At 40.0% G+C, this 19,635-nt stretch overlaps 1 protein-coding gene across 5 annotated transcripts; it reads left to right on the top strand.

The window, feature by feature from the left end:
- The first annotated feature begins 6,112 nt into the window (after positions 1-6,112).
- Positions 6,113-17,417, top strand: FAM111A (FAM111 trypsin like peptidase A). Of its 5 annotated transcripts, none has more exons than XM_050758527.1 (5): positions 6,113-6,318; positions 6,433-6,540; positions 6,866-7,050; positions 11,197-11,314; positions 14,105-17,417. In XM_050758527.1, the coding sequence occupies exons 4-5, from the start codon at positions 11,234-11,236 to the stop codon at positions 15,857-15,859; spliced, it is 1,836 nt and encodes a 611-aa protein (XP_050614484.1). In that variant the 5' UTR covers positions 6,113-6,318; positions 6,433-6,540; positions 6,866-7,050; positions 11,197-11,233; the 3' UTR covers positions 15,860-17,417. The 5 variants fall into 5 exon arrangements, with proteins under 5 accessions (XP_050614484.1, XP_050614486.1, XP_050614487.1 ...); XM_050758529.1 differs by having other exon boundaries at positions 11,158-11,314; XM_050758530.1 differs by lacking the exon at positions 6,866-7,050 and having other exon boundaries at positions 11,158-11,314.
- Positions 17,418-19,635: the final 2,218 nt, after the last annotated feature.

Here is a 19,635-nt window from a genome sequence, read left to right as displayed (position 1 = left end):
CTTCCTACTGTATATTGGTTTACAAGAAAAAAATTTATATATATATAAAGTTATTTATATTTAAACCTATATATTTTATATTTTAATCCTTATGTCTTCCCCAGGAATCCCTATACATTTTCACAATAATCCAGGATACCACAAGGGACGGAGAGAAGAGCGTTTGAGATCTTGTTAGCCCTTGAGATGGCCCCAAGGGGCTCACCAGCCTCAGTTCTAGCACCTTTAGACCAACAGATGGTTCTCAGAGGAGCACAAGGAAGTGAACGTTCAGCTTCCCAACTTGACACCCCCACTAACCACTCCAGCTTCCCCAACACTCAGTCGGGGAAATGCGGTTTCCCAGAAGGCTCAAGCTCTGTCCTAGAGAACTGAGGACTGGGTAAACCATTTCCACGCCGTGCTGCCGTTGGCATGAGGGATGTCGGTCCTCGCCTCGGCTCCGCCTTCCGCGTACCAGCTTTCCGCAGGCTCATCCTCTGTCGCCATCTGCTGGCAGCGCGCGGCACTCCCAACCCCGGTTAGGAAGAAACGCCTTTCCTGCTTGAGTTTTAGGGGCTGCTCTCACCTCTCTCGGGAGCCGTCCTGAAAGGGAGCTGCCACGCTGGTCTCATTCTGTAGAGCTGCGAATTAAGGAGCACTGCGGGCGCCTCGAGAGGGTCTTGGAGGGTCTTTCGGGCGGTGAGGTCTGGAGGAAAGCGGGGCGGGTTTCTGCGTCCTGAGGTACAAGGAAGACGGAGGCCACTACAGATCGCGCGCCCCTACTAGTCCCTGCAGCCCGGGCGCTTGAACCTCCGGCCACAGCTAGGACGGGCGCGGTGGTTATTTCATTTTCTGGAAGGAGGAAGGCTAGCAGCCTCCGGAGTCTTGATGGGGCGGACACCCCCTTAAGAGTCCAAACGGAGAGTCCTTATGAGGGCATTACCCTCGTAGAGGTTCTTTGCCTTCCAGGTCTTGGACTGAGCTGGAGTCTATGATCTGGCTCCTAGGAATCCCGATCTCGCAACACTTTTGACCTCAAGTTGAAATGAACATCACCTTTTCCTGCTAGTGGTTGAGTAATTTGGTAATATTTATCCAAAACCTAAAAATCATGCACAACCATCTAGACAAGTAAACATCAAAACAGAGTAACATGGTAGTAGTAACAGAAGTAATAATGGCGCCATGCCATTTCCGGAGCATTCGTGCCAGGTACATCTCTACGACCATCCCATAGGCTACCTCATTTAGCCTCATGCCCTCTATGAGACAGTATTAGCGGGGGCATGTTCTTTACACGCAATGACAGAACCAGAACAGAGGCAAACAGAAAGATGCAGTGGCTTCCAGTGTCGAGCTCAGCACAGTGTTAGTTCTGTCTACATTCTACTGCCCAAAGCCCAACATTGATGGGGTGGGGAGGAACTGCAAAGTCACCAGGCAACCGGTGTGTGTACAGGGAAGGGGGAAGATCTGAGAACAATTTTCCACACTCGGCGACTGGTTCTTCCAATTCTTCAAGTACTTCAAACTAGATTAAACAGCAAACACATGTATTTAACGTAGAATGTGTGTGCATTTTAATATATTGGATAGGCTATGAGATGTGACCTGGTAAAGCACTAGGCTTAGATACAATATTGCATTAAACTGCTCTGGGTCCATGAATGTGAGAATCATATTCATTCACCTCTGTTCCCCAATATCCAGTACAACACCTGGCACAAAGTAGTAATTAACACGTGTCTTAAATGAATGAAACCACTGTGGAAATGATATTATTTGTGTACCTTCTCTGTCTTCCCTATTTGAGGGCAGGACTCAACATTTTACCCTTCATAGAATCTGGCACCAGATCTTGTAAATTGCCACCAGAAATTTATACCTTGAATAGATGATTGGATGAATGAAAAAGCAGTAAAGTAGGAAGGAGTAAGCAACTGTGCCTTTTTGCAGTTAGATATGAGAGGCAGTCATCATTCAATAGAATAAGTTTGGCTTCTGGTTTCAGATGGGAGTACAAATCCTCATAAGGATGTTTCTGCACAATTATTTGCTAAAGCTTGTTGTAAAATGGTGAAGATAACCTTACCTTCCCCACAGGGTTATTGAGAGTATTAAATGAAACAGACACATGTAAATGCCAAACTCAGAGAGGAACTCAAAGCAGTACGGCAGCAGAGGTCATTTCCCTCTACACACTACCTGCTCCTTCCCTGGGCAGACATAAGTGTTAGCCAGGCCAGTGAAAGCAGTCAAGCAGCCAAGTTGGACTTTGCCAAGGTATCCCACACCACCACCACCCCTTTTAAAAGTTACTACAAAAGTAATGATAAGAAAGTTTTATATATAATAACTATGGCATTTTTACCTTGATCACGCATCTTGATTTATCAAACAGGTATTGATTTTCAGTGCTTTCAATGATTAAGAATAAGGGCAACAAAAAAGGAAATCTGTGTAGAATATGATGAACCTGGAATTTTTGGTTTCATACATATGTGTGTGTATATATATGTATATGTATACATATATGTATACATATATACACACACACACATATACAGAGCAGTAATGGCTTTTAAAATAAATTCAAATAATAATAGAAAACAAAACATCTTCATGCGTGATGTAATATTTTTCCTACAAGAAGGCCTTGCTTTAAAAATGTGCATAAGGTTATGCTTTTACATATTTTATATAATTTCTTAAAGGTACATTATCAAATTAATACTTTCCAGCCAAGGTATCATATTTAAGGGTGATGGCAAATACTCCAAACACACCAGCTGTCACAAAATAATTAGGCTTACATCTATTATTGTTTCTCGTAATAAAATTAATCATAAATGATATGAATTATTGATTAAAATTAGTGTTTATAGACTATAAACCTATGAAAAGCCACAAGAGCATTATTTTTACATATTTTTCAAGCATTCAGATAACAGTGTAACCTTTGATTATAACAGAATTCACTTCTAGCAGAATTACAAATACAGCAATTATAAATATAAATGATACTCCGTTAAGTCCATTCTGCTTTTAACTGTGCAACTATTTACAGCAAGAGGCAGGAATAAAAAGGTGTGGAAGAAAAATCACCCCATGCTGTTTTTGACCTCACATTGTAAAAAGTAATTTCTTACTATCAAAAAAGGCGTTTTCCCAAATAAAAGCAAACAAGGAAACAAAAATACAGGAAAAAAACAAAAACAAAAACAGAAACAGAAACAAAAAAACTACTGACTGTGACTTAAGTGTGAAGGAAAAAATCCCTTTGCAGCTAATGTTGGAAAAAGTGTGTCCCCTGTAGATTTAGTCTAAGAATTAAGAAATTGGCTGGGTGCGGTGGTTCATGCCTGTAATCCTAGCACTTTGGGAGACCAAGGTGGGTGGGCTGCCTGAGCTCAGGAGTTCAAGACCAGCCTGGGCAATATGGCGAAATCCTGTAGTCCCAGCTACTCAAGTGGCTGAGGCATGAGAATCACTTGAACCTGGGAGATGGAGGTGAAAGCCAAGATTGTGCCACTTCACTCCAGCCTGGGCAACATAACGAGACTCTGTCTCCCCAAAAAAAAAAGAAAGAAAAAATAGCCTGTTTAATGAAGCACTGACAATGAACCCAGGCTATGATTATAGAATAGGAGCTTCATAGTAATTGTAAGAACTCTGGTCCTTAGAAGACGAAAGTTAAATTTAATAAATAAGTTTAATGGCCAAAATACCTTTTAAAAACTTGTTTGTAGACTTTAGAATGTGAATTTTATTTGGTTTAGATCTTACTAAGCTATATTTTGTAACTGAAATTAATACTTCATTTTTGCCCGAAATTAGTAGAAAAAACAATAGCCAAAGTTTGCTACAGAGAAATAAATGTCAATATTAGACTTTTTTTTTGAAAATGTAGAGAACTGTAATTAGTAATATAAGTTAAGAAAATGACAAAGATGTCGGATAATGAAGAAAAAATGTGACAATAATCTTTCATCCAAAAAAAGTTATGTTCCTATTGCCTAAAGCCAAAATGTATTTCATTGCAAATACACATAAAGTTTAAGAATTGTTATTTTATGCCCTTTCAGCAGTAAGCCAACACATAACTTATGATGCCATAAACGTTTTTAAAAGAAATATAATTAAAATTATACAAAATGACAAAAATTTCAGAAAGAATGTTGATAAATATCTTGGTACATAGTAGGTTTAGCTGCGCAGATATTAGGTAGAGGAACATGTTTTATATCTTCTATAATAATAACTTTTTATTATTTCCTTGTGCACTAATATTTTAATATATCAAAATCATTTGAATAACCTTCCTAGTAAATCTCAACTTCATAGATTGAAAACTTTTTTTAAAACTTTACTTTTAAGTTTAGTGGTACATGTGCAGGTCTGTTATATAGGTAAACTCATGTCATGGGGGTTTGATGTACAGATTATTTCACCACCAAGGTATGAAGCCTAGTACCCGTTAGTTATTTTTCCTGATCCTCTCCCTCCTCCCATCCTCCACCCTCCGATAGGCCCCAGCGTCTGTTGTTCCCCTCTGTGTGTCCATGTGTTCTCATCATTTAGCTCCCACTTATAAGTGATACTATGCAGTATTTGATTTCTGTTCCTGCATTAGTTTGCCAAGAATAATGGCCTCTAGCTCCATCCATGTCCCTGTATAGGACATGATCTCATTATTTGTTATGGCTGTGTAGTATTCAATGGTATACTGAGTTTTCTTTATCCAGTCTACCATTGACAGGCATTTAGGTTGATTCTTTGCTATTGTGAACAGTGCTGCAAGGAACATATGTGTTCATGTGTCGAAAGAATGATTTATATTCCTTTGGGTGCATACCCAGTCATGGGATTGCTGGGTTGAATGTTAGTTCTCTTTTTAAATCTTTGAGGAATTGCCACACTGTTTTCCACAATGGTTGAACTAATTTACACTCTCACCTAGTATATAACCCTTCCTTTTGGAAACAAATTTTATCAGTATATTCAATTCTTAACACCCTTGTTTTAGAATATTTTAAGCCTATTGTCCTTTACTCACCATTTGCTTACACATTGAAATGTAAAACAGGCAAAAGAGAAAGAAGGAAGAAAGGAGGGAAGGAGGGAGGGAGAAAATTGAGAGAGAAACAAAGATAAAAGAAAAAAAAGAAAGAAGGAAGGAAGGAAAAAAGAAAGACAGAAAGAAAGAGAGAGAGGGAGGGAGGGAGGGAGAGAAAGAAAGAGAAAGAAAGGAGAAGAAGGATAGAAGGAAGGAAGAATAAAAGAAAAAAGAGAAAGAGAAAGAAGGAAGGAATGAAAGAAGGAAAGAAAGAAAGAACGAAAATTGTCTCCAGAGTAGAACTCTTGGCTGCCATTGTTTGGATGCTGGGTAATAGCTGTGATTACCCTTTCTGAATCTAGGAATGCACAGATTCCAAAAGTGAGTATCACAGAAAAAGTCAGCATTCAAATATGTTTTAAGTTTACTCTATCCAAACCCCAAAGAACCCACAGGAGATGAAGCCGTAATTTTAGCTTCCCTTGGTGTATTGTACATGCATTTAAGGCCAGTTCCTTCCTCCAAATTCCCACCTGTTTTGTAGTTACCAACACACCATTCAACCCTATCTGTTTATATACATCATATAGTCCTCTGTCGATTGCATAAAAGTCGTCCCCTTTGTGACTGTAGTCGCCTTCTCCAAAACACATCTACTCAGAATGCAGGTTCTTAAACAGCAGGCTGCCTTGAAAACCCTCTCCAATCTTCTTTGATCATCCGCTTTCAGATGCATATTCCTAGAGCCCGTATCATCTTCTTCATCACTATCATCAACGTCTCCACATATTGATGAACGTTTGGAGAATCGATTTATGACAAGGACGTTTACTCTTCCTGCATCCGCGGCTTCTTAGTGATTTTGTCCGAGTGTCCAGGCCTATCCCATCTGCTGGGGATGCCGCCCCCTGGGAAATGCCTGCATGTCCCCACTTACCCAACTAGCCTCAGGGCCTCCTGTGGGCTGCAGCAGGTGGCGCGCTGCAGACCCCAGCCTGGTGCCTCCACGCTTCCTCCCCAGCCATGATGTACAGGCGAGGACAAGCACATTCTTGCGCCCCGACTTCCGCCTACGCTTCCCGCGCGCGCGAGACTCAAGCTAGCTCTGCCGCCAACATCCCAGCTCCTCCCACATCTGAGTTTCGATTTCCTGCTCCCTCTGCAGCCCCTCCCAGGCCAACCTACCCGTGACTAGGACGCTTTCGCTTTAGTTCTCGCTTTCCAATACTCGGGACTGGGGAAACCTGGAGAAGGAGGCAAGGACCGCCGTGGGCAGCGAGGTCAGTGAGACAGGGTCCTGCTCGCGGCGTCAAGGAGGATCGCTGTGGGTGCGTAGGATGGGCGCGCTCCCTCGGCCTTGCCTTTCCAACCACTCTTTTTTTGTATGCCACCAGGTATCCCCACCGCAGCCAATCGGCTTCCGAAGTAGGTGAGTTGCTGTCTAAAGAGAAAGACAAACTCCAGTATCTTTCAGTCCATCGGCCAGACGCGCCACTCCCCAGGTGAGTTGTTTTTTGTTGTACTCGTGTAAAAGAAAAGTTCAAGGGAAGAGAACAGGTTCAAGTCTGCTTCTCACGCTGGCTCTGGGGATTAGGAAGTTCAGAAAGTTTTGTTTCCGACTGGCAGTGCTGTCTGATATAAACACAGCGTCAAGTACTGCACGCTGCAGCTACCTGAGGCCCCCGAACGGCCAGTCTCCCAGCTTTTCCAGTGGTCCACAGAAGCAAAAGAAAGGAGAGACAGAAGAGGGGAGAGGTGCGTGGGAGGTTTAGGCGGAAGAGGCACGGCTGATTTAAAAGTGAAAGAAAGTAACCAATTGGTTCGCAGACAACCTTAAAAGGCTGGCGATTCAAACCCCTAGCCCCACCTGCTCCGTTTCCCGCCGAGCTGGAGCTCTGGAGTCTTTGCTTCCTCAAATGCGAGCGGGACCTGCACTGAGCGCTGGATTCCAGGCCCAGTGCTGGCGAGGCGCGCAGTGAGAGAGCACATAGAGCGCTGGGGTGCTCCACGGGGTACGTACGGCGCGGCCGCGGCGGGCTCGAGTCCCGACTGGGAGGGGAGGGAGCTGGGTGCCCGGAAGTCAGGGACTGACAGCGCCACCCATCTGGGGAGCCGGGAGGACGCAAGTTTTATTTTGGTGGTGCTGTAAGTCCCCTTGTGTGCCGGGTCGAGGGGAGGGAGCGGGGCGGCGTGGTAAGATTGGAAGAGGCTTAGAGTTGGCCTCGACTCCTGCCCTTGCCCCTGGAAAGGCAGAAAGTGGGGGTTGGGGTGGGGAGAAGCAGGAAGAGAGGGAGAGTGAAGGAGGGGAGGAGAGGGAGGGAGGCAGAGAGGGGGAAGAAGAGAGGGAAGGAAGGAGAGATTGAGAGACAGAGAAATTCCTAAGGGGAGCTGTTAGGTGGGCTGGACATGGGCCCCAGGCCGCACTGCTTTATCCCTTTGCTGTAGGAAGCCAAGCAAGTCATTTAGCTAAGTAGAACCCTGACCTCAAGTATAAAACAAGGGTTGGTATAGGATAGCTAAGAGTTCTTTATATTTTGATATAATCTGATTCATCCTGGATACTGGAGACAATGTAGGAAAGAGAGGATATTGGAGTGTTTTCTTAACCTCTTGCCCCTTTCCACTGTGATTGCTCAAGTACATGCAAAATTCATGTTTCTTTCTGCCCATTTTATTTTCTTTTTAGTCTGTGTCTATTAATCACTCCTAAAGCAGCTGGATCCTCTCTCAGACTTCCTAAGATGAGACTTCATAAACAGACACAGTGAATCCCTAGATTTTCTTAATAGTTGGGCAACAAGTTCTTGCATTTAAGGATGTTGCAACATAGACCAGTTCCGCAATTATATATTTTCTATTTTTGTTTTCCTAGGTTCTCTGCTGTTTAAAAAGTACCCCTGTAGTGAGTGTATTGATATTGATAACATTTACATCACCTTTTTATTGATTATTTACTGGGCAACCTATTACAGGCAGCGTTTTAAAGGCTTTGCATGCTCTCTCTTTATATACATATATACACACACATACTATGTATAGATAGATTGCATATACATATGTGTACATATATATAGTGTGTATGTGAGAGAGAGAGAGAGAGAGAGATGGCATCTTGCTCTGTTGGTCAGGCTGGAGGGCAGTGGTATGATCTCAGCCCACTGCAACCTCTGCCGCCCAGGTACAAGCCATTCTCCTGCCTCAGCCTCCCAAGTAGCTGGGATTACAGGCACCCACCACCATGCCCAGCTAGTTTTAAATTCTTAGTAGAGACAGGTTTTCACCAGGTTGGCCAAGCTGGTCTCAAACTCCTGACCTCAAGTGATTCATTAGCCTTGGCCTCCCAAAGTGCTGGGATTATAGGCATGAGCTACCGTGCCCAGACCACAATGTATTCCGTAATCTTCATAACAAGGTTGATTCCCATCTTAGGGTGAGGAAAATGAGGGAAGAATAGTTAATTAATATGCCCAAGGTCATGCAGCTAGGAAGTGGCTACCTGATATTTGAACTCAGACGGTCTTATAAGGTCTAACATTATTTTAGCACTTCCATATTCATTATCTCATTTAGAATCATTGCTTCTTTTTACAAACAAGAAATTGAGGCACAGAAAGGCTAAATGAATTTCCTTAGTCATTGATTGACAGTAAACTAGAAAGCCAGGACTCTTGCTCCGTAGTGGAATGGTTACGAGAGTAAACGTAGCCTTTAGATAACTTCCATTTGACAAGAAATACAGGGGCTAGATGAACAATGACATGAGGAAGCAACCCAGGAGGTGAACATTCTCTAGAGATAATTTCTCTGTTCTCTTCAACAAATCAATGCTTTTTCTAGAACAAAAGAGCCGTATAAGACATATAAAGGAAACTGTGTACTTCAGTTGGATCCTAGTATGAATAAATCAGTATTGTGATTATATAAGAAAAAGTATGTAATTTTTAGAGATGGGAAGTGACCATTAGCGTTTAAATGTCGTGATGTTTCTAGCTGTAACATAAATCATCTAGTAAAATAAAAGGATGGTGTAAGGGTAGCCAAACCCAAGTTCAGCAACTCACACCTCAAAGCCAAACATCAGAGATGAGAGTTGGTGGGAGGAAAAGCAGGTTCCTTCAGAGAGCCAGCAAACTGAAAAGTTGGCAGACTAGCATCCCAAAGTACCCTCTTAAGTGAGTACAAGTTTCAGGCTCTTTATGTTAAGGGCATGGGGAAGAGAAGGGATTTACAATCAAGAAGTGACCATTGACTGCAGACATCTGAGCACCGTCAGGGGTCCAAGAAGGTTGGGAATGTCTTTGTCCTGATGTTCCAGTGAGCCCAAGCATTGATTTGTTGAAGAGAACAGATAAGTTGTCTCTACAGCATGTTGATTTCCTGGGCTGCTTCTACATGTTGTTGTTTAACTTATGTTCTAGCCCCTGTATTTCTTGTCAAATGGAAGTTATCTAAAGATTATATTTATTCTCCACATCATAACCCTCCTATAAATTTTTAATGATGTGTAGTTGTTTACATACTTTCCCTTTAATCCCAGAGTTAGTTTTTAAAACTACGTGTTTTTGCATATTATCTCACTGCTCTAAAATTAACCTCCCCTCCATGCATGAATGGGTAAAGGCCCCGTGAACAAAAATAAAGTTAGTTATGTTAGTTCTTTTACTGTTTCACTGTTATATAAGTTGGCAAAAATGAACAATTGTTAACTATGTGATAGGTATGTACAGGTTCATTATACCATTCTCTCATTTTTTTCTCTAATAAATTTTTCATAATAAAAAGTCTTGAAAGTATATTCTCTGAGTTGTATGACCTTGAGTAGAAGTTTAAGCTCCCTGGGTGTTCCAGCTCTTTGCCAGTAAAATGAGATGATAGTACCTATCTCATAGGGTTGTAAGAATTACATGAGGTAGTTGATGAAAAGCATTTAGAAAAGGGCATAGTACACTGTATGCCTATTCCATTCGTTTATTGAATGTACCTTTAGAAATGTATCTTTTTCAAGGGCCTGACATGTCTCAGACATAGTTTTTAGATATTGAGGTACTAAGGACAGATATGGCTGCTGCCCTCAATGGTATTTGTTTTTCTAGCGGTATTTATTACTATTGAAGATGTCACTATTTTATTTAAAGTTTGTTCAACCTCTTCTAGGGAGACATCAGAGGAGAGATAGAAGGAAAAATACCTCTTTAAACAAAAAATCTAAAGCAGCAACCTAAGGTTTCTGACTATCATACCTGGCACACTTTCCAGATTTCTTTCTTTTTTTTTTTTTTTTTTTGAGATGGAGTCTCGCTCTGTCGTCCAAGCTGGAGTGCAGTGGCGCAATCTCCACTCACTGCAAGCTCTGCCTCCCAGGTAGTGAGTGATCTCCACTCACTGCAAGCCATTCTCCTGCCTCAGCCTCCAGTGTAGCTGGGACTACAGGTGCCCGCCACTGCACCTGGCTAATTTTTGTACTTTTTTTTTAGTAGAGACGGGGTTTCACCATTTTAGCCAGGATGGTCTCAATCTCCTGACCTCGTGATCCGCCTGTCTCAGCCTCCCAAAGTGCTGGGATTACAGGCATGAGCCACTGCACCCGGCCCCAGATTTCTTTTTAAAATCTCATTCCAAGTTTCTTTCATCAGCTGTTTCCTCACCACTTCCCTGTAATTTTATCTTCCCTTGCCGTCTTCATCTTAAATGGAGACCAGATTTTAACATCAATGTAAGTAGAACACCTTTTTGAAATTTCCAAGTGAAAATTATTATATTATTTATACCTGCATTTGAATTCCACCTCTGCCACATAGCTCTGGCCTTGGGCAGCTCGTCTACCTTCTCTAAGCTATACTTTCGTCATCAGCAAAGTGTAGATATACCTAACTTGCATAGTATCTATAGGAATTTGCAACTAGAGATAATTTTCATAAAGTGTTTAGTATAATTTTCATGAAGTGCCTGACACGCAGTATTCTGGAAAAGGGAGCTTTTATTGTTGAGGTGATTATAGTTGGTGAATAAACTATCTATTTGCTAAGGTACCATCTCCAGGGAGAGCAAGGCTGGAGCTCAAGGGCAAAGATGGGACATAGGACACCAGCTAATCTTTTCCTCTGTACAATTAATGACAGCTTTGAAGATACTGCTATAACTTGAAAATTTGAAATTAGTATTTCAGCTGAACCATCCATTCATCTTCAAGCCATCATGAGCTGTAAGAAGCAGAGGTCACAGAAGCACTCAGTCAATGAAAAATGTAATATGAAAATCGATCACTATTTTTCTCCGGTATGTCTGTAATTTCTACTTATGTAATCTAGTCATCCCTTGGTATCCATGTGGGATTTGTTCCAGGATCTCCCTTGGATACCAAAATCCATGAATGCTCAAATTATTCACATAACATGTCATAGTATTGGCATATAATGTATCATATCCTCCTGTATACTTTAAATCATCTCTGGATTATTTATATTACCTAATAAGAGGTAAATGCTATGTAAAATGTTGATATACTATATTGCTTAGGGAATAATGACAAGAAAAAAGTCATGCATGTTTAGTTCAGGCACACTAGTTTTTATTCCCAAAATATTTTCAATCTGCAGTTGGTTGAACCCATAGATACAGAACCCACGTATACTAAAGCCTGTTTACCAATATTAGACTTACCTATCCTTGGCATTGGGTTTTATAGTTCTTCTTGCCAAGAAATTACCTGGAGTGTTGGAAATATTAAATAACTAGAATTGTCCTTACTTATTTTATCCTTTCTATTTTGGGGGTAGCATGGGGAAGGGAGTTGTAATACAAATCTTGGCTATATCAAAGCAGTCTTTAATGAAAAACTATTTTAATATTTCTTGATTAACAAAAACTTCAATACAGTATGTTACAGTAAACTATGTAATAAACCAAAATTAATGCAATTTCATAGCATGAAAACATATACCATTCCAAATGTGGCTGAGCTATTCAATTGTAATTATAACCCACGTTTGAATACAGTTTATAAAACAATTTTTTGATATATTTGTTCTTACCATAACCTTGTTAGGAAGTCAGGAAGGATTCTGACAAATCTTCAATTTGTTTATTGGAGAAGAGGGAGCAAGTGAGTTGTTGCTTAAGACAGGAATGAAGTGAAGACTTGGAGTTAAGTTTAATGACATGTAATTGGGCCTTTTTCTACTGATTGGGCTCTGTTATCATATCAAACAATTGTATCTTTCCCTGAGTCTAAAATGCTCCTTGAATTTATCAAGAAAAATGTTGAAGAATGATAAACATTTGAGTATGCAGCTTACAATTTCTCAACTTGTTTTGTTTTGTTTTTCCCAGTTCTGGAAAACTAGAATATCCAAGTATCTAAAAAGTCTAAGGCAAACTTAGTTATGTTTTTCTCTATCCTATTCCATGACAGAGCTAATTACTATATCCTATTCCTCTTCCCCTTTCAAAGGTGTCTATGTCTGCCCAAGAATCACTTTAATAAATAGGAAATTTATCATAGTACTCCAACAGGGTGTATGAAAAGATGTTTCTGATAGCCTTAGGCTGAAGGGATGCTCTTTGAGAGTTCATATGTGTGCCCAAGGAAATTTGTATTACCTTAAGTCCCTTTTATTTATTTATTTTTGATCTGGAATATTAGTATAAAGAAGAGAAACAAATGTTAACATGTGCTAGTCATTGTGCTAGGCATTGTCATACAATGATGCTACACTTAATCTTTACAATATTCCTGGCATTGTTATTCCCAGTAGCAGTAAGGGGCATTGCTGGCATATGGACCCATATCTGCTGGTACCCATGCCATGATGAATATGACTTGGGAAAAATGTGTTTTTTAGACATAAGAAACAGACACTCTAATTTTTCATCGAGTTTCTACTATTTGATTAATCCTCTTTATTTAATTCCACTCCCCACCTTCACCCCTGTTTCTTAAGATAATGCCCTACAAAAATGACAATCATAAATGCAAAGTTTACCAAAAAGAATATATACACTAGTCCAATGGAAAAAATAATTGGATTAGGAATTGCAATTTTGATACTCTATTTATTGGTTATCATGTGACCCTAGAAAAGACGTCTACAAGAAAAACTTTCAGTGCCTTAGTTTCTCCATCAAAAGGACAGATAAGTCATGTTTGTTCCTCCTTATTTTATAAAATTTGGGGATTACTGGATGTAATAGAGAAAATAATTTGAGTTCTTTTCATGCTATATGCTGGGTGAATCATAGTATTTATGTCACAAATAACTATATTATAACCAAATGATTAGTTAAATAATGATGATTTTGTTTAATATGTCATGCTTATAATAAATTGTGGTAGCCTATTGCTGAATTCAGTATTTCAAGAACAATTTTTTTGCTGTAATTTATCATTGTCCTCAGGAAATATAAAAATTATATAGCTGAAGATAATAAACAAGTCCTAAAATAAAACTGTTTCAAATACTAGTGGACTTTTTTTGGGGGGGCGGTTGATGGAGCAACTCTTGTTGCCCAGGCTAGAGCGCAATGGCTCAATCTTGGCTCACTGCAACCTCCACCTCCCAGGTTCAAGCGATTCTTCAGCCTCAGCCTCCCAAGTATCTGAGACTACAGGCGCATGCCACCATACCCGGCTAATTTTTGTATTTTTAGTGGAGACGGGATTTCACCATGTTGGTCAGGCTGGTCTCGAACTCCTGACCTCAGGTGATCCCCCTGCCTTGGCCTGCCAAAATGCTGGAATTGCAGGCGTGAGCCACCATGCCCGGCCGCTAGTGAGCTTTTAAGAATCTCTGTTTTAGAGGCACCTGGGAAAAAAATTTGTTTCTTCCCTCATATTTTTCAGAAAAATACACTAGTGTAGTAGTATCGAGAGTTCATCTAACAGATGTTATAGGAAGCTAAGCTTTCATTTTGGATCCCATGTCAAGCAGTGATTTAATTCTATTCACTGGCCCTTTTAGATTAGTTCCAAGTTTCTCATAGGAATTTTGTGAATTGCATACCTGAAAACAGAAACAAAAGACGAGGGTTGCATTCAGAGTTTTAAAGTATCTTAACATTTATTTTTAGGTCTCTAAAAAGCAACAGAATAATTCCAGTACTTCTCAAATCAGGATGGAGTCTAGAGGAGGCCCAAGAGACGTAACTAATACCCAGGCTCAAGAATTCCATTCACTTAAGAAAAATCCAGAAGACCAGACTATGCCCAAAAATAGGATAATACTTGTTACTTTGGATGTAAACTGCAGGAAAAACCAAAATATGAAACATGAGCTCACACATAGTGAGAATGGTAGCTTATATATGGCTCTCAACACTCTCCAGGCTCTCAGAAAAGAGATAGAAACTCACCAAGGCCAAGAAATGCTTGTGCGTGGCACAGAAGGAATCCAAGGGTACATAAACCTGGGAATGCCCCTCAGTTGTTTCCCTGAAAGCTGCCATGTGGTCATTACGTTTTCCCAAAGTAAAAGTAAGCAGAAGGAAGATAACCACGTATTTGGCCGGCATGACAAAGCATCGACTGAATGTGTCAAATTTTACATTCATGCAGTTGGAATTGGGAAGTACAAAAGAAGGATTGTTAAATGTGGGAAGCTTCACAAAAAAGGGTGCAAACTCTGTGTTTATGCTTTCAAAGGAGAAACCATCAAGGACGCTCTGTGCAAGGATGGCAGATTTCTTTCCTTTCTGGAGAATGATGATTGGAAACTCATTGAAAACAATGACTCTATTTTAGAAAGCACCCAGCCAGTTGATGAATTAGAAGGCAAACACTTTCAGGTTGAGGTTGAGAAAAGAATGGTCCCCAGTGCAGCAGCTTCTTGGAATCCTGAGTCAGAGAAAAGAAACACCTGTGTGTTGAGAGAACAAATCGTGGCTCAGTACCCCAGTCTGAAAAGAGAAAGTGAAAAAATCAAGGAAAACTTCAAGAAAAAAATGAAAGTAAAAAATGGGGAAACATTATTTAAATTGCATAGAGTAAGGTTTGGGAAAGTAACAAAAAACTCTTCTTCGATTAAAGTAGTGAAACTTCTTGCACATCGCAGTGACTCAGTTGGGTACTTATTCTGGGACAGTGCAACTACGGGTTGCGCCACCTGCTTTGTTTTTAAAGGATTGTTCATTTTAACTTGTCGGCATGTAATAGATTACATTGTGGGAGACGGAATAGAGCCAAGTAAGTGGGCAGCCATAATTGGTCAATGTGTAAGGGTGACATTTGGTTATGAAGAGCCAGAAGGAAAGGAAACAAACTACTTTTTCGTTGAACCTTGGTTTGAGATACATAATGAAGAGCTTGACTATGCTGTCCTGAAACTGAAGGAAAATGGACAACAAGTACCTATGGAACTATACAATGGAATTACTCCTGTGCCACTTAGTGGGTTGATACATATTATTGGCCATCCATATGGAGACAAAAAGCATATTGATGCTTGTGCTGTGATCCCCCAGGGTCAGCGAGCAAAGAAATGTCAGGAACATGTTCAGTCTAAAGAAGCAGAAAGTCCAGAGTATGTCCATATGTATACTCAAAGCAGTTTCGAGGAAATAGTTCACAACCCTGATGTGATTACCTATGACACTGAGTTTTTCTTCGGGGCTTCCGGCTCCCCTGTGTTTGATTCAAAAGGTTCATTGGTGGCCATGCATGTTGCTGGCTTTACTTATAACTACCAAAATGAGACTCGTAGTATCATTGAGTTTGGCTCTACTATGGAATCCATCCTCCTTGATATTAAGCAAAGATATAAGCCATGGTATGAAGAAGTATTTGTAAGTCAGCAGGATGTAGAAATGATAAGTGGTGAGGACTTGTGAGAATTCAGTCTGTTAGATTTAAGGGAATGACTTATGGAGTTATTTCATAGGCATTGATAATGGTTTTCTAAATTCCAAAATGGTCATCTTATCAATAATAATAATAATGACCATTTTCTATCTGCCAGGCATTTTTCTAAGCACATGAAGAAATTAGTCCTAAAAACACTCTGAGATGGACTATAACTTGCCCAGTTTTTTGTTTGTTTCTTTGTTTTGTTTTGTTTGAGACTAAGTCTCACTCTGTCGCCTGGGCTGGAGTGCAGTGGTGCAATCTCAGCTCACTGCAACTTCCACCTCCCAGGTTCAAGCGATTCTTATGCCTCAGCGTCTTGAGTAGCTGGGATTACAGGCAAACGCAACCACACCCAGCTATTTTTTTTTTTTTTTTTTTTTTTTTTTTTTTTTTTGCATTTTTAGTAGAGACAGTTTCACCATGTTGGTCAGGCTGGTCTCGAACTCCCGACCTCGTGATCTGCCTGCCTCAGCCTTCCAAAGTGCTGGGATTACAGGTGTGAGCCACCACGCCTGGCCAATTTGCCCTATTTTAAAGTCAAGCAATGTGAAGAATAACAAGATTAAATAATAATCAGTTTCATGACACTAAAAGTCTTATAATCATTGGGTTTTTTCATCTTTCATATCTTTGCCTAAATTCATTTGCTACAGTGCAGGAACTAAAACTTGTTCATCTCATGATTCCCTACATCTGACATAAGGAAAATAAGTGCTCAGAAAAATGTGCAGGTCAATCAGTTGCAAAAGTTGGGGCTGCAGTTAATGCTTACATAAGAGCTAAATGCTTGATTAGAAATGATCTCAAAATCTTTTAGAATTTTCAAAATCCTCATATTACTGAAACTGTCAGAATATATGGGTCCTGAAATTCAGATGATAGTCACTCTTCCCATATTTATAGGCTATTGAGGCAAGAGATATCTTAAACATCATATTACTTTATTTAGATTTCTACTATTTCGATTATTAATGTTATGTTTTTCTCATTGTTTTACTTCTTCATGGTATTATGAAGACTGTATAGATGATTCAACCAAGCCTGCAAATCTCCCTCATTTGGAATTCCACTGGACCCAATCTGTTTTCCATTGCCATTGCAATGCTACTAAAGCCATGCAATATCAAGCACCCTCCCTCTAGGTGCAGGGACTATAACAGAAGGTGGGCATGTAGGATTTTAAGGGCTGGTTTCAAGGGGTGGAGTGTAGGAAAACAGCCTGTTTTATTGCAAGAGTGATGTCATCTTGAAGTGTAGCTGGCACGATGACTGCTGTTTGACTCCTGCATACCAAGATATTCTGCAGCAGTGTCTTTAAACAATGCTGATAGTGCAGATAACCCCTCATAAAGATGCTTATCTAACCTCCCCAGTGGTCAAGTGTTTCACAAGAAAGTCTGAGATATGACCAGCTACACATGTTTTGCCAAAAATGCTTGCTATATAAAGGGTACTTTGGGGAGGGTGAGTGCCACCATTTAGTGGCTGCTAGAAACATTGCTTCTGTTTGTAAGTTCCTATTAAATGTTTCTTTCTGAGAAACCATATTTGTCAGCCTCTTTGTTTGGCCTCTCAGTTTCTTTGGTCTTTGGGGATAGGTTTGCACAGACCTGCTCACCGTGAAACACCTGGTGACTTTTAATGAAGAATGGTATTAGAAACCAAGATCTAGGCACTAGATATGCTCATCGCTGGTGGGGTGTTGTTTCTTTTAGGCCCCCTTAGCTGACAGGGCAAAGAAATATTTGTGTGTATATTTACCCATATATGTATATGTATACATATGTATATATGCCTTCCTTATCTGTAAATTTCAACTCCAAACAGTGAGAAGCATGAGATGCCTGCCATCCCTCACACATTCACTTAATTGCTTAATCCAAGTATACATATATAGCAGTGTCAGAATTGTTAACCTCTACCTCAATGGGAAATAATTTTATCAACTAGAATACAGTGCCAACATGCAATTTCCTTGCTTTTAGTCTTTTATATTCCATTCATTCCCAAAGTTATTTCAGTCACCCTCTTGTTTCTCACCTCCTTCAGTGACGTTTTATATGCTTATAACACAGTCATACATACATATAATAGTTAGATTTTCTTGTCATAGTTTGAATTCTTTCCTTTGACCCCTTGACCTCCTAAATGATATTTTAATGTGTATCCATTGATTCACTCTGTGCTGTAAAGTTCTGTGGGTTTTATCATACAGAATAGTTACATTACCCTAGAAATCTGTGCTTCACCTATGTATCCCTCATATCCCTCCCCTCTCGCCTGAACCCCAGCCAAAAAATAAACAAACAAAAAAAACTGATCTTTTTACTATATGGTTTTACATCTTCTAGAATGCTATATAATCAGATTCTGTTTATATATTTAGTACATTTTCCACATTTTTCTTTTTTGTTGTTGGTGGTGACTTTTCTGCTTAAATGGGCCCCATTCATAAAACTGAGGTTTTGTCGAGTGTTCCCTAGCAACAGATGGCTCCGATATGCCTTATAAAGAAAATGTATGTATTAGATAAGCTTTTCAGACATGAGTTACAGCATTTTTGGCTGTGAGTTCAATGTTAAGAAATCAACAATATATATTAAATAAGATGTCTTTTTAACAGAAACACACATAAAGCAAGTTTATGTACTGACTTTGATGAAAATGAAGATAATAGGAATTTAACACTGTGTTACTCCTAAAGGCAATGCTTCAGTATTTGCTAATGCAGTATTTGTGGCATCTTTATAACTACCACAATAATGAGAATTGACTGTATCATTTCAAATATGGTTTCAAGCCTAGTGCCTCTCTAATCATCACAGAGACTTAAACTTATGTGACTTTACTGTTTATTAAACAATTTCTGACATATTTTCTCAATACCCATTAGAGCAGATATTATTATACCTGTTTCCTGTGTGAGAAGGAAGTATAACTAAATTTTTGCCCACATTGGTGGTACCTTGGAAAAGACTGGGACTTAATCTTGAAATGTAGCTTATTGTTCTTTCTCCTAACAGCTGGTTCATCAGATCCAGACACTACTATGGCCATTCTTGCATCTGAAGTACACCCACCTTGGATCACTTAAGAAATATAAGCATTTCAGAATGTAGCAAATACCTTTTTCTGATTTTCTCTTGTCCTAGCTCTACAGACCAGGTAGCTAGAAAATTCAGCTTAGGCCTGGATTTATCACCACTCACTCATCCAATTCCCGGTTACAGAGCTAACTCACTATCACATTCTACTCCAGATCTCTCTTTGAAATGGTATAGTGGACTGAACAAAGTTGTAGTGAGTTTAACTGTGCCTGCCCCTAAGGGCAGGCACTATCCTCACCCTATAGATCTGTAAATGTTACCTTATTTAGACAAAAATGCTTTGCAGATGTAATTAAATCAAGATTCAAGAGACGAGATCATCCTACACTTACTGGGTGAGCCCTAAATCCAGTAACGAGCATCCTGATAAGTAAAGAAGAAACACAGAGGAGAGACCCAGAAAGAAAGACCACATGAAGATGGAGACAGAGATGGAGAGATACGTCTACAAGCCAGGGGTTGCCAGGGATTGCCAGAGGCCACCAAATGCTAGGAGAGAGGCATGGGACAGGTTCTCAAAACCTCCAGAAGGAACCAACCCTGATAACATCTTCATTTCAGACTTCTGGTCTCCAGAACTGTGCTGTAAGAGAGTAGATTTCCATAGTTGTAAGCCACCAAGTTTGAGGTAATTTGTTATGAACTTGGTGGCT

This window comes from Macaca thibetana, chromosome 14 (genome assembly GCF_024542745.1).
Source record: "Macaca thibetana thibetana isolate TM-01 chromosome 14, ASM2454274v1, whole genome shotgun sequence".
In the NCBI taxonomy this organism is placed as follows: domain Eukaryota; kingdom Metazoa; phylum Chordata; class Mammalia; order Primates; family Cercopithecidae; genus Macaca; species Macaca thibetana.
Note: the sequence above shows the minus strand (reverse complement) of the source record. Positions and strands in the feature narration are given on the sequence as shown.